This window comes from Anser anser (genome assembly GCF_964211835.1).
Source record: "Anser anser genome assembly, chromosome: 11".
Taxonomy (NCBI): domain Eukaryota; kingdom Metazoa; phylum Chordata; class Aves; order Anseriformes; family Anatidae; genus Anser; species Anser anser.
This window is the reverse complement of record NC_139732.1, coordinates 9,435,943-9,449,873: the sequence shown is the minus strand read 5'-3', so window position 1 is coordinate 9,449,873 and position 13,931 is coordinate 9,435,943. Positions and strand designations below refer to the sequence as shown.

At 41.2% G+C, this 13,931-nt stretch overlaps 2 protein-coding genes across 2 annotated transcripts in view; one reads left to right on the top strand and one right to left on the bottom strand.

Annotated features, from left to right (window-relative positions):
- The window catches only part of LOC310905612 (uncharacterized protein), a 724,478-nt gene that overhangs the window by 196,782 nt on the left and 513,765 nt on the right, over positions 1–13,931 (top strand). The window lies entirely within an intron of this gene.
- Positions 1–13,931, bottom strand: part of MMP2 (matrix metallopeptidase 2) — a 36,038-nt gene that overhangs the window by 7,581 nt on the left and 14,526 nt on the right. The window contains exons 6-10 of the mRNA XM_083852088.1: positions 11,292–11,465; positions 8,352–8,525; positions 7,071–7,226; positions 5,452–5,605; positions 665–801 (exon numbers count right to left, since the gene is read on the bottom strand). Coding sequence (XP_083708214.1) covers positions 665–801; positions 5,452–5,605; positions 7,071–7,226; positions 8,352–8,525; positions 11,292–11,465 — 795 coding nt within the window. The remainder of the gene's footprint in view (positions 1–664; positions 802–5,451; positions 5,606–7,070; positions 7,227–8,351; positions 8,526–11,291; positions 11,466–13,931) is intronic.

Below are 13,931 nucleotides of genomic sequence, written 5' to 3'. Positions count from 1 at the left end.
TTTAGGAGATACTGCAGCCCAGTTTTTGCTGGCTCAGTCTGTCATGTTGAAAGCAGCCTCCCAGCTCTGCTAACTCGGCCAGCACAGCTGAACCATGTGTGTGCTTTAGGGTGGCCAGGGCAGCCCTTCCCCTGCTCTTCCCATCCCGTGGAGGCGACAAGCATGACTGCCTCTGTCCTTGCTGGTGAGCCACCAAGGCAGGTCCTGGGGAGCCAGAGCAGAAGTCAGCCTCTGGCAAAGGAGGAGAAGGCTGGGGAAGGCATGGGAAAAAAGGATGCAGTCTTCTCAAGCAACCCGGACAGACAATAGCTTAAAATGAGAGGAAAAGGAAGAAACACAGGGTGAAAGAGAGCTCCCACTGTTGCTGTTGCGTTGCTTTGTGTTTGAAGTACTAATCCCTGTTTAGTTCTGCTTGTTGGTGAATGTATCCTTCGAGGGGCCTGTGGCTCCCCTGTGCTGTAGTTGTAATGGGGCTGAATGCTGGTCAGAGCCTTTAGACCCAGCCTTTGCTGGCACGGGGCGTTTGAGATCTGCCACCCCTACCAGCGGCTGTACTGGCTCCCAGGCAGGCCGTGCCCTGGCCCAGTTACAAGTCAGAGGAAACCAAGCCGAACACAACACTTATGCAAATGACTACTTACATTTTAAAGCTAAAAAACAGTACCTGAAAAAAATACAGCCTTCTCGTCCTGAGGGGCCTCGTAGACAGCATCAATTTTCTCTGGTAGATCAGGCCAGAATGTAGCAACAAGAAGAGGACCCGTGGGTTTTCCTCGAGGGTTTACAGTCCTCCACATGAATCTGAGCAGAACACAAAATTGTATGAGATTTACAATGAACTAATTCACCAGCACATCTGTTTCTCATCATTCCTGGCAAAGGCCACGTGCGCGTGCATGCATGTGTGCGCGCCCACATCAGCAGCAACACACACTTATAACTGTTTTCCTACAGCAACTGGAAAGCCAAACTGTTCACTTAGAAGTGTGTTGCTGAAACAGTTGCACGATGAGCTGCATGCTGGACTGCAGATGAAATAGCTTACACTGATTGCTTTGGAGTTCACGTTGCTTTTTCCATCAGAGCAAAATGCAGTCTGTGCTTTGATTATACAAATAAACTCATTTACAGGGCATTTAAACTATTAAAGCTCTCCTGTTGTTGTGTATGGAACAGATGGATGAGTGTTTGACAAAAGCAGAGATCTGTATTCCATGAATTGCTCTTGCAATTACTGTTGTAGTGACTAAAAGTTCAGATTTAATAACAGTATATCAAACTGCTTGGAAGTGAGCTGGGCTGTAAAAGGAACTGCCAGCTCTAAAAATGTTCATTAGAGAAATGCAAAGGGTGATTTATTGGCTACTTTATGGATAAGTAGGATCATCATTTGATTTAAGCTTTAAAAAGCTGTAATTATCTTTAAGTGGCAGAGCTTTGTACTGAGGGCTTTTGGTATTAAAAATAGCTCTGCAGTTTCTTCCTCCATAGAACAAACAACTTTTTTCCCTCAGAAGAACAAAAGTTGTGCTATTGTCATAAACGAAACTCAGCAGGCTAGTGATACCACTAAGTATAGTGATACCACCAAGCTGTAGCTATTAAATTATAAGGTCAAACAGCATTATTATGTTGCTGAAGATCGAGATGCTACTGGCACCTTAGTTTTTGGAGACTGCAAATTGTCATTACTCGTTCCTACCCAGAATAAGCAAAAGCTTGAGAAACCCAGGAGCTGAAATTGAATTTTGCTTTTGCCTAAAACTTGGAGCATCAGTCCTAAATTTATACAATAAATTGCTGTGTTTTTATCAACAGAAATTTGACTTGAAACAAACAACATTAGCTAGGACAAATAAAACATTTTGAAATGCATTTGCAAGTGTAATTAGCTGCCGCATACTGAATTATGATCATCTGTAGTGTTTGATATGAAGAAGAGTGCAACTGGCAAAGTGCGTCTTTTTTTCTCTTAATTAAAAATACATATTAATTTAACCTGACATATGGTACTAATAATTAAGATAGTAGATAAACTTACTCTCATTTTTAAATCTATTTTTAACATGTAAAAAAAATTTCTGAGTATATCCCATCATTTTCATTTAAAAAAGAGGCAAAGAATAGGGCAGTTAGCTAATTACTCTTATTTGTGATAGTTTTTCGGCATGAGACACTGTAAAAGGTAATGATAAAATATATTTTTGTGCATCTCATCTTAGACAGAAAAGCATATCCAATATGATATGAAATAGAAATCTGTGTAACAAATTTTCCCAACACTTCATTCGTAACAGTATCTCCTTAAAGGAAGAAGGAAAAAAAAAGCTCCTTTGAAAAGCCAGGTTACAGGATTCTCAGTCAAGTTTGGACCTGATTCATGGCTGAGTCAGCACTAATAATTGCTATCTGCATGAATTCAAAACTTCCTGGAGTCGATGGAGACTTGAACACTTTTTTTTTTTTTTTTTTTTTTAATTAAAGACCACATTTCAAGGGACTTGTTAAAATGGTGAGGTTTTCTGTGGGAAGGGAAGCTTTGTCAAAGTTGAATTTTCTTTTGTTTCTGAATTGGGTAAGAGGTATTTTTATTTCTACTCTTGTCATTGAGGAAATGGTGAAATTAATTTCGCTTTCTCATTTCACTTGAAAATGTTAAAACGTTTTAAGTCATTCAGGTTATATTTTAATATTAGGTTTGTAGACAGAATTCATGCTTTTTATATATTACATATTTATGCTTTTTATATTATATTTTAACGTAATCAATGTCATTATTATTATTTATTATGATTATGTGCAGCTATGTAAAGGGACCAAATCAGTGGGTCGTATTTAGACACTGGTTGCTTGGAGAATTCTGTGCCCAGTGGAAAGGCTCAACTGTTGGATGTATATTCCCTTTGATTTCTTTGGTTTGAGATGTGATTTGTGGGGAAGAGAAAAACAATTTTTTTAAAAGAATTCATCTGATCTGACCTCCTTTTTGCTACTTGCTCCTTATAGCTGTGTAATGTGACAGTTGGATGCTAGGGTCATTTCAGTGAATCATAGAAGTCACACGACATGATAGACATTTTGCTTTTTGGATTCCAAAAGTGAGTCATAATGTTGCTTGCCTGGTATTTTGAATGCTGCAAGACTGACAGGCAAATCTGTTCTAGAGGAAAACAATTAAACAATTGTCTGCTTTTGCTGAACGTTGGGTAGAGAATGAGCCAGTTTGAACAGATTGGTTTAGTATTTGTGTAGTTCTTCGACCAACTGTAGCTGAATGTGAAATACCTCTGTTTCCTTCTGATTACAAGGAACACTGAATTGCTCTGCTGATTTAGGGATGGATTTCAAATGGTTCCTTGCTGAATCAAGCTGTACATGGTTACCGCTTTACCAAAGCAGAAGCAAGGGGGAGGTCTGGCTGAAAATCAAGGCCCACGAGTGAGCAAAAGGACATCGGGATGCTGTGAACACTGTGGAACTTGCAAGGTTTTTTTATCACTATAAGAATGTGTTTTTCCTTTTGAAAGCACTGAGATGAGGTAAATAATTTAGCTCTCTGACTATGCTAGCAGAAGTTTTTGCACTGTTTTTGGCAAACTTGTTAAGCCAGGGTGGTGGGGCCAGCTCTGCACTGCTTACCGGAGGGGCCCAGCACTGGCTTCCTGCGAGGCTGATCTGCTGGTACAGTGGGGCCCTTTCTGGGCCAAGAGAGGGCTATTGCTAGCCATTACTTGGGATCCAGGATCACTGGGTTGTATGGAATCTGGGCCTGCTGCTGATAGGGCCCAGAGGAATAGTACAGAAGGTATCCTAGGTGTCCCCATGGACGTGTTGAATGAATCTTTTTGCACACAGCGGTTGTAATAGAAATGGGTAATGTTAAAAATTCCCAGTTAGAAGAATATAATCCCAGTTTCTGCTTTGCTGAAACGCAAAAAATGCAATACAGATTGTAAACCCTCAAATCCAAAACAATCTGTCTAGGAGCAATGAAAAGGTGAATTTTAATACGTCCATCAGCTTCAGATGCTTGCCTATGCTTGTATATGCTAGGAGATGTTTGATTTGGGCATATGCATTGAATATACACGGGCCCAGATCTTCAGTTGCTTTGGGAGAATGTTCAGAGCAACTGAGGGTAAATGATTTAAAGTTGGACATTGATTTATGGCAGGGAAGAAAGAGCTTTCGTGTCTCTCAGGCATGGTGCTGCCAAGTCTCATAGTCTTTAGGAGAAGCTGTTCAGTGCTGAGCAGCTGGGCAATAACAGGGCCCTGGCAAAGGAGCTGAAGTTGTGCAGCCACCTTGTCCTATCAGGAACACCTCTGCTCTTGCACAAGAAAAGCCTCTTGTGTCTTCTGCTTTGGGGCCTTTGCCCTCCTGCTGCCTATCCTGATCATCAGCATCTCTGATGTGTCGTTACAGCAGCCCTGAGTTACATAATGCTGTTATTAATGAGTTTTGGACTCGGCCTGTATTAAACCATTCAAAGACAAGATTTGCTGACAGATTTCCATAATTGCGTCTTTAGGAACACAGGAAAAGGACAGGCCCTCTTCAGGCCAGGCCATCGTAATGATTACACTGAAGTTTTCCTAAAACAGTCTCTGGTGGGGGAGGCATTAGAGGTTATTGCCACTAGCTCTGGGTGGTGTGCTTCTTTTGGGGTGTGTTTTTATACGTTCAGATTAGAAGTTTTCCTGCAGTCAGATTTGAAACTTTCCTCCGGATTGCAGACTATGTGGAATGAAATCAGGAAGGATAGCGCCTCCAGAGCTCTACTTCACCAAAAGTAATGGAGTTTCCAGTGCCGAGTTACAATCCTTGTAGTTCTTGCTACAGTCAGCATCCGGAAATATTTTATAGGGAGTGAATCCTTGTTTGGCAGGCAATAGACTGACTAATGCATCTCTTCCATTGCTAATTTTGTGATTAATATTACAGATGCGTAAATCTCTAAGGATTTGGGGGGAGGGAGGGGTCAGATGTGGTTTGCATAAGTGTTTAGAAGTTTGGATGCATTTCCCAGCTACTTGACCCTTTTGAGCTGGTTGCAACCCTTATGTGATTCCACAGAAGCCAGCAGAGTGTGACACCAAGGTTAATTTTGGCTCTCTAATCTGTAAAACTGGGCTGAAGATACCATGAGAACAGGCTTTTTTGTGAGGCTACTGGCATTTTGTTCTGATCTTGGCTATAACTACTACCAGCCCAGTTGCTGTCATAGCATCTTGGCATGAGCAATCCCAGGGTAGGCAGAAGCCAGAAATCAAAAACCATCACAATTTGCCATTTCTTTCCCCTAGGAGCTGATTAGGACACGTTGTTATCCCTGAGCATAAAGAAGAAAAGGCAGAGGTTGTGCCCAATGATAACTTTCTGGATTTTGCCAAATAGGTTTGACAGATTCCTCCACTCGAGGCGCATCAGTAAACAATGTATCTCACTTACCTGTCTTTGAAGAAAAATGTTTCTCCTCTAATTTGTGCGACTCCATCAAACACAATGTCATGTTTGCACAGCTCTGGAGTGACAGGTCCAAGGGTAGGACGTGGGCCTGGTCCTGGCCCTGGCCCTGGTCCGGGTTCGACATCAGTGGATACTTCTGTAATGGTGAACAGAGAGAGCCCGTTACACTGAAAGGCAGTGCTGGGTGGGTAGCACGTGAAGTCACATAATTTATAGAAGGGGAATGATTCTGAGGTGGTGCTCAAAGGGGGAAAAAACTTCTAATATTAAAAGTCTAATGAAGAATGGTGGTTGCAAGTTATGAAGATGAATGTAGAGCAATTTGTACGTGGCCTCTGTGTCTTTATCGCTAATCAAAATGTGTTCTTTAGAACATGCTCTTTGCCATCAGGTTTATTTTATTTTGTTCTATTTCTTTGGCTGTTAAGAGGCATTTGACTTTTTCTTAGACATCAGGCTGGTTTACTTCACTAAACACAATGTGCATATAGTGGGTTTGAGGTGATAGAAATGGAAGAAATTTTTTTTTTTTCCAAACAATTGTATTATATAGAAAGCCATTTGTGTAAGGGTTATTTCAGTTACAAAGAAGCATGAAAGATAGTTTTGTCTCGGTTTTTGAGGTGTGACTTGAGAAAATTGGGTTAAATTCTGAACTCTCTCAGTGATATGGTGTGCAAGCTTAGGAAATTCACTTAACCCTGCCCATGTCTCAATTCCCAGTCTTAATTAAAGCACCTAAGAACAAGAGGGGAAAAAAAAAAAAAGAAAAGATTTATATCAGATTTTTGATTAAAAGGTCTCTTGTGGTAATCATTTTGGTGTATTCTTATCATTTCTAAAGTCTTAAATACTGTAGGATGTAGTCACAATTAGGAAGATATCTCAGTAGAAAAGGGTGAAGTACAGAAAGAGAAACGGTATGGATTTTCCTAGGCTGCTTAATTGACTAGTGTATTTTTGCCTTCAGAAGGTGGAAAATATATAAATGGAAGGAACTTTAATCATAATTATTCCTTTGCATTTTACTAAGTGTGTCTGTGGAGAAAGTAATGAATTTTAAAGATGTACCAGCATAAAAACACTTTCTTCTCCAGGAGCTTGCCAAATACGTTTATATACAGCTATCATCTTCCACACATTATCTGCAAATGTTATCGTGCCTGTACAACCTGAATAGTGGGAAGTCAATGGGAACTCTTTTCCAGCTGGGACAGGAAGCAAACCCCTTCCCCTCCTACAGACAGTTGCAATCTGGGAAGCTCAGGGTGATGTAGACAAAACCACCCTCATCGGATATTTCAGGCTAGAGAAAAGCACAATGTTTCATTGTCCTAGTAGAGGCAAGAGGAACTGGAATCTACAAGTTGGGTGTATTTATCAGGGGAGCTTTGAGAGTAGTTCAGTAAATTTGGTGACTCGTTATCCTTAAACTGTGATACTTGCTTGGAGTAGGAGCCCTGGTAATAACGTGAAACAACAGGATGTCCGTGGCATTTGTGATACTGGGCAGTATGAAATCCCCTGCAAGTTCTGAGTCCCCAAACTCAACCTGCGCTGCATGCTCTTCTGCTGAATTCTGCTGATGAGGAAGGCCTTACCGTATAGCTCCTGGATCCCCTTAATGTCGTCCTGAGAAAGTCGGAAGTTCTTGGTGTAGGTGTAGATGGGGGCCATGAGAGCTCCTGGGTCCTCGGAGTGCTCCAGTCCCATAGCATGGCCAAATTCATGTGCAGCGACCAAGAAGAGGCTGTATCCTGAGTAACAGCGAGTTAGTATCAGCTGCTTTGTGTCAAAAATGTACCGCACAGGTTAGTCATGGCCTTATTTTCCTTGCTATCCAGGAAAATCTCCTAATCATAAACACAGTAATTAGTAATTACAGCCTCTAATTATGTATGTCATAGATACGTTGAGAAATATTCCAGTGGAGAGTCTAAAACCTCTGCTGTAGCTGATGTTTGCTACAGCCTCACTTGTGACTTTGTCTTAGTACCGTGAAAAAAGGAAGTGTATCAAATCATAGATTTTTCTTTAAGCACGGAAGAATTAAACTTGCAATCTAGATCTCAAATCTTTTTCTATCCTGAAATGGTACTGAAATGTTTAACAGGTCTGTATACCTCTGTCTCTGAACAAAGCCTGAATCAGCACTGTTGTACCAAATGTTAAGTTAAAAAAATATCTTTTATCATAGGATTGCTTTTAATCAATTATGTCCAAACAGTCTCTGAAATATGGCATTTATTTTCCTCCTAAAGGAGAAAGGGAAAATATTCAGAAGCCTGAACCTAGCACTTGTCTGTAGATGAGTAAAATGCCTTTTGCTTTATTTGATTTTATCCATGTTACAAATAAAGGCAAATATTAATGAAAATAACTTTAAATACTGGTATTCACCATACAGACATAACATAAAGTTCCCTCCTTTTTTCTCTTTTTTAAACATTTTTCTTCATCTCTAGCAATATCTGTCACAAGTGTGTTCATTTTTTACATTTAGCTTTTGTTTGTAGTTTGTCCAATGTCATTCTCGTTCTTGCGTAACTAGAGAAGTACTATAGTCCTTGTGGAGTTTGGATTTGGAGGGAAAAATTGGTCATGAAAGAAACACTTTTACAATTATTTAAAAAAAATGGGTTTGGTTATATTTTGGAAATATACTTCCACTGCAGTTTTAGGGAAACTTAATGTTTCAGGCAGATGAGCCCTGGGATGACTTGTTAAGGTTTTTCTCCCATTTGAATGTAGGAGTTTCGCTCAGATACTGGGTGGGGGAGAAGTATCATAGAAAGGAGTGATAGGTATGAGAATGAAATTGTCAGGAGTGTGGTGCCATCAGTGTGCTGTTTCCATTGCATGGCTCTGACAAGCGGAGTTACCTTGATCCGGACAGAAGCCCCACTTGCGGTCGTCGTCGTAGCTGCTGGTGGAAGCGCACCACAGCTTGCCGTCGTTGCGACCTGCGCTGGTACAGGAGTCGTACTTGTTCCCAAGGAAGATGAAGGGGAATACACAAGGGGCTCCCTCTGAATTTCCACCAACTGTTGACATGGCTGTGGAAAATGGTAGTAAAACACATTGAGAAGGGAATCCCTTTTGTAGGATTAAGCTGATGCATCTTCTCCTAAGCTACACGTGAAAAAGAGAAAGAAAATTTGCAATCCTCTTAACTAACGAGTATGATCAAAACTAATATTGAAGAACAAAATCCTTTGACACAGAAAAGAGGGCTAGCAATGTCTATTGCAATGAACTTGCCTTTAGTTTTGGTGGCAAAGAGAACAAGCCCTGGACCCAGGTGCACAGCTTAGAGAAAGAAGCAGTTAGTGGTGTTTTGTGGAAGAGAACTGCACAGCGAGTACTTCTGTGGGGTCACTTTGATAATGCCTTTTCTCATGATGCTTTAAAGTGTCTCAGGAAGGTTAGTGGTAGGTTTAGTGTCAGGAAGGTTAAAGGGCTACTGAGTATCAACTGGTTGGTAGTTGTCAAAGGACCTGGGAGTATTGGTTGGTAGTCAGCTGAATATGAGCCAGCAGTGTGCTCAGGTGGCCAAGAAGGCCAACAGCATCCTGGCTTGTATAAGAAATAGTGTGGCCAGCATGGCTAGGGAAGTGATTGTCCTCCTGTACTCGGCTCTGGTGAGGCCGCACCTCGAGTACTGTGTTCAGTTTTGGCCCCTCGCTACAAGAAGGACATTGAGGTGCTCGAGCGAGTCCAGAGAAGGGCAACGAAGCTGGTGAGGGGTCTGGAGAACAAGTCTTAGGAGGAGCGGCTGAGGGAGCTGGGGTTGTTTAGCCTGGAGAAGAGGAGGCTCAGGGGCAACCTTATCGCTCTCTACAGGTACCTTAAAGGAGGCTGTAGTGAGGTGAGGGTTGGTCTGTTCTCCCACGTGCCTGGTGACAGGATGAGGGGGAATGAGCTAAAGTTGTGCCAGGGGAGGTTTAGGTTGGATATTAGGAAGAACTTCTTTACTGAAAGGGTTGTTAGGCATTGGAATGGGCTGCCCAGCGAAGTGGTTGAGTCACCGTCCCTGGAGGTCTTTAAAAGACGTTTAGATGTAGAGCTTAGTGATATGGTTTAGTGTAGGACTTGTTAGTGTTAGGTCAGAGGTTGGACTAGATGATCTTGGAGGTCTCTTCCAACCTAGATGATTCTGTGATTCTGTCCCACTTGAAGTACAAGCTTTCAAGGAAAAAAGTGTCCTGAAGAGTAGTCAAAATGTCATAAATTCCTAATAAACTGAGGAAATGCTGTATGTTGACAGCAGGTTACAGTTTGAAAGCATATGATTTCAAACATTCTCTCATGGAATAGTTATAAAATGGGGGTGGCTGTTTTTCTTTTCTTTTGACAATACTAATGCAAAAAGTTGCAAGACTTTCTGCAACTGCTTTCTCAGCTGTATAGTATATGGCAGTAATATATTGGAAATATACTTGTGTATGTGCACATACAAATATTTTCTAGAGGGAGGAGCTTAAAACTAAACCAAAAATTACATGTTCAAGTAGGTATCACAAAAAATATGAAAAGAATATCAAATTCATTTAATTAATTAAATAGGAAAACTACCTAGAAATTACAATTACATAGGAATTACTTAGGAATTATAATTCCTTTCAAATTATGGTCTGTCTTCTTAGAAGGTACAGAAGAGCAGCACAAAGATAAAGCTGGTTGTCTCCCTGATTATTTATTATTACTTAGTGATAATTATTAATTAATAAATCAGAAAATAATGAGCACAGCTGCCTTAAGCAATAACCTTTTATACTAGGGGAAAAAAAACTTAAACCATTTTATTGTTCCAGTAATAGAGACTCTATTATCTAGGAGTTCTGCTGTATTGATTCCAGATATATTGGTTCTTCTGCTTGTTGGACCATTCTTTAGATTTCTACCTTCCTAACTATGTAGCAAGTTATATTGAATTTGATCCTTTATATTTCTATTTTTTAAATCATCTGTAAGGTAAAATTAAAGGGTTAAACCTGGATGTCAGAACTAGCAGGAAACCAAACACTGATACAAATCCACATTTGAAATGGCTAGGCTATTTTCAGAAGACTTGAAATACAGGGTGCATCTGTGTGCTCTCAGCTGGCCTTTGTGCCAGCGGTGGGCTGAAGTTTATGGTCTGTCATGCATGAACCGTAGCTGTGCCTTGCCTCTGGTAAAAGGCTGAGATTTTAGAACTGCAGCAGCTAAATAGCTATGACTATAGCCTATATCCTAAATTGAACACCTGCCAAGCTATAAATTATTTTTGTTCTTCTATGTAATAAAATTCACGTTTCAAAATATCAAAAATTGTGAAGAAAGCAGATATTTATTTTCCTGGGTAAACCATTTCCCTTAGTTTTCCTGAGCTGCTAAGAAGATCTGTCAGCTGGAGCTTACCGTACTAAACAGGATTACCTTTTTTTCCAATGTAAATGTGAAGTGTTAGTTATTGACAGGTATAAGCTAAAATATCAGTCATGCTTTCTTCTGTCACGTGAGACTTCTCTTCCAGGGCCATTAACAAATTGTAGTCTACTCAATTAACATTTATCCCTATGGTTCAAGGACTTCCGTGTATCCCTTGTAAGTCTGGTGTAGTACTGTATGCTACATGCAGTATCCTTTAAATAGATTGCTTGTCTTAGTTACTTCCTTGGCCACCAATGGGGAAACTGTGCTTTACTCATTAACCTTTACATGCTCTGGTGTATGTGTTTAAAAAAAAAAAAAAAAAGGGCAAAACAAAAAAACCCTTCAATTTTCATTACTTAAACCAATGACAAATGAGACTGTTACACAAACGACGTTTCCCTTACCAGTCTCTGGACAGAATCCATATTTCTTATCTCTATCATAGTCTTCAGTGGTTCCACACCATCGGTATCCATCTGTCCTGCCTTCTGTTGTACACTGGTCATAGGACTGGCCTTGAAATTTAAAGGGAAATTTGCACGGTTGTCCATCGCCGTTGCCACCCATCGTAAAAAGTGCTGTTGGGAAACCAAAAGGGGAAAATGTCAATGCCCAATGCTTGATATCCACAGGGAATCATAATGCGCCAGTGGTGACGTGTGAAGGTCTTGACGGTGATTAGTTATGCGTTGTGTGCAGTGCTTTTCACTTAAAACCTCTATTTTACACCAAAAAGGAAATGCTTTGACAAGAAGACAAGGGCTGTGCAGTCTCTCAAGTAGGGGAATGAAGAGCACAAAGGAACGCCTCGCTATAACTGAACTGGGAATGAAGAAAATCTAAGCTGCTGGAATGTTAGCTAGGATAGTAAACATCGTACAGAACCATGGACAGGCTAGACTGGTTTTCCTAACTGTCATGTGCTTAAGTTTTCTGCTTCTTTAAGATGCTGGCTTATGGCAGAGTTAGCCAGATGATATATCCTGGAGGCATTTCCCGTAGGCTTTGCTTCTCACTTCCAGAGTCTGTGCAGCTGGGCTCAGGCACTCCCTAGATAAGCAAGACAGGAAGAACAGGAGTCCTGTGACCAAGCTGAACGCTGGGGGCTCCTCCTGCCTTTTGCTTTGTCAGGGGTCCCCAGTGTAGCTGAAGCAGCCATAGGTCTTCTAGGGGCTGTTTATTGTTTGTGCACATACACAGACAGGTCCCGAGGGCTCACCCTTGAGAATCACAATTCTCTCATGTGGGTGAAGAAGGATAGGTTAGACTGAGCCAAGAGTTCTGGGACCTGTTTTGGAATTTTAGTAAATTCTCTGGAATATCCAGTGGAAGACAGATATAATCTTGTATTTTTTTATTTTTTTTTTAAAAAAAAGGAAGTCCAAATGGAATTATGCGAAAATGCAGATGTCTCAGAGCATCTGACGTCTTTTGAATCTGCCTGTTTCTTCTCCTGGCCACTTCTCCAAGAATCCTCAGTGTCTGTGAGTGCCGCATGCTGGTGGGAGGAAGCCCTCAGGGCAACAAAATGGGTCAGGCCCTGCACTGAACTGAAACCAAAAAAAATCCTCCATACAGCCATATGCTAATTCTCCTTGAGATTTAAGAACAGCACCCTGAAAAGAAACAACTCTGTGTGAATTCCCAGTATAAAGAACACAAAACGTGGCCTTCTTAAGATGCCCAGGGGGTCACCTCTCTCTCATTCCCCCAGTTTAAATCCAAAGCTAAAACCCAAACACATATGCAGGAAGGCTTGCTAATTTGTTTATAACTTTGCTGTTATCGTTTCTGATGACCAAAAAGCTCTTGTAGCCCCAGTGCCTTTGTGTAGGTTTTGAGCGTTTTTGTCTTTGCTTAGTCTGATGCACTGCTGGGAAGAGACATTGTTTATGAACATGCTTCACTTTTTAGAGTAGGGATAAATAAAAAGTCAAGACCTTTCCTGGCTGAAGGGCAACTGAGAATGGTTCTGATGATGGGATATTGTGACATGAGTGATTGATTCATTTTGCCTTTTCCACTTAAATCAGTAATTGGCCACTGCATCAGGGGCATGAACCAGTAGGTTACTGAAATAAGTTCCAGTCCCAGTACGGAGAGGACTTGGACCCTGCAGGCCTGGCTCACACGGGTGAGTTTGCAATTCTGGTCCTGCCAAGCTCTGTATCCTGCATCCTTCACGTGGAAGCAGCCACAGAGGTCCAGTCTCTAGGCAAAAGGTGCTATCGATGTAACTGCAACACACACTGTGTCTTCCCCAAAGAACAAGCTGCAAATGTTTGTATTTTTCTTGTATTCTGTTACAAGCTAGGGAACATACTAACTAGGATTGTGTTTATACTGATTGGAAAAATGCATTTTTTTTTAAATGATAGATTTGGAAAGCAAAATTAAGCTGAGTTGTTTAGATGACTCATTTACCACATGAGCTGCTTCCAGCTCGAGACCTGGCATGCTCTGTATTTTAATGGCTTATTTTTTTTAGAACTGGTTTAAACATGGCTCAGTTGCAGAGACCATATAGAAAGTCAGTCTCGTACTGCTTTGCAAGGAGTCCTTCTGAGTCACAGTCAGAAGACAACTTTTAATTATGCTTGAGGTAACGTCATGTGATGGTAACCTCAGTGGTTTAAGATTGCAAAGACACCCCCCTGCTCCCCGATTAACTGGAAGAGGCTTTGCTTTAATGTAAACGAAAATTAAGGAGATGAGATCAGTTTCCCCCAAAACATTACAAAAGGTTTAGTGACGTGTAAGATCTTAAAAGGGCCTGACTCTTGTTCTGCGTCATGCCAAGTTCAACTATTTAAGAATTAGTAAAGTTCTACAGCCGTGACAGCAGATTCAGACTGGACACTGCTAATCCATGAGCTGCACTGGTGGTTCTTCCCAGAAAAATCAGCCTCCTGTGATGCAAGGAAACCTCAGGCTGGAAGGCTGCTCAAAACCCAGTGGCACAGACCCAAGGTGGAGGTAGCTGCAGCTCTGTGAGGTGAGGGCTCTGCCTGGGAGAGCAGGCAAGCAGCAGTGCCAGCCTGCGA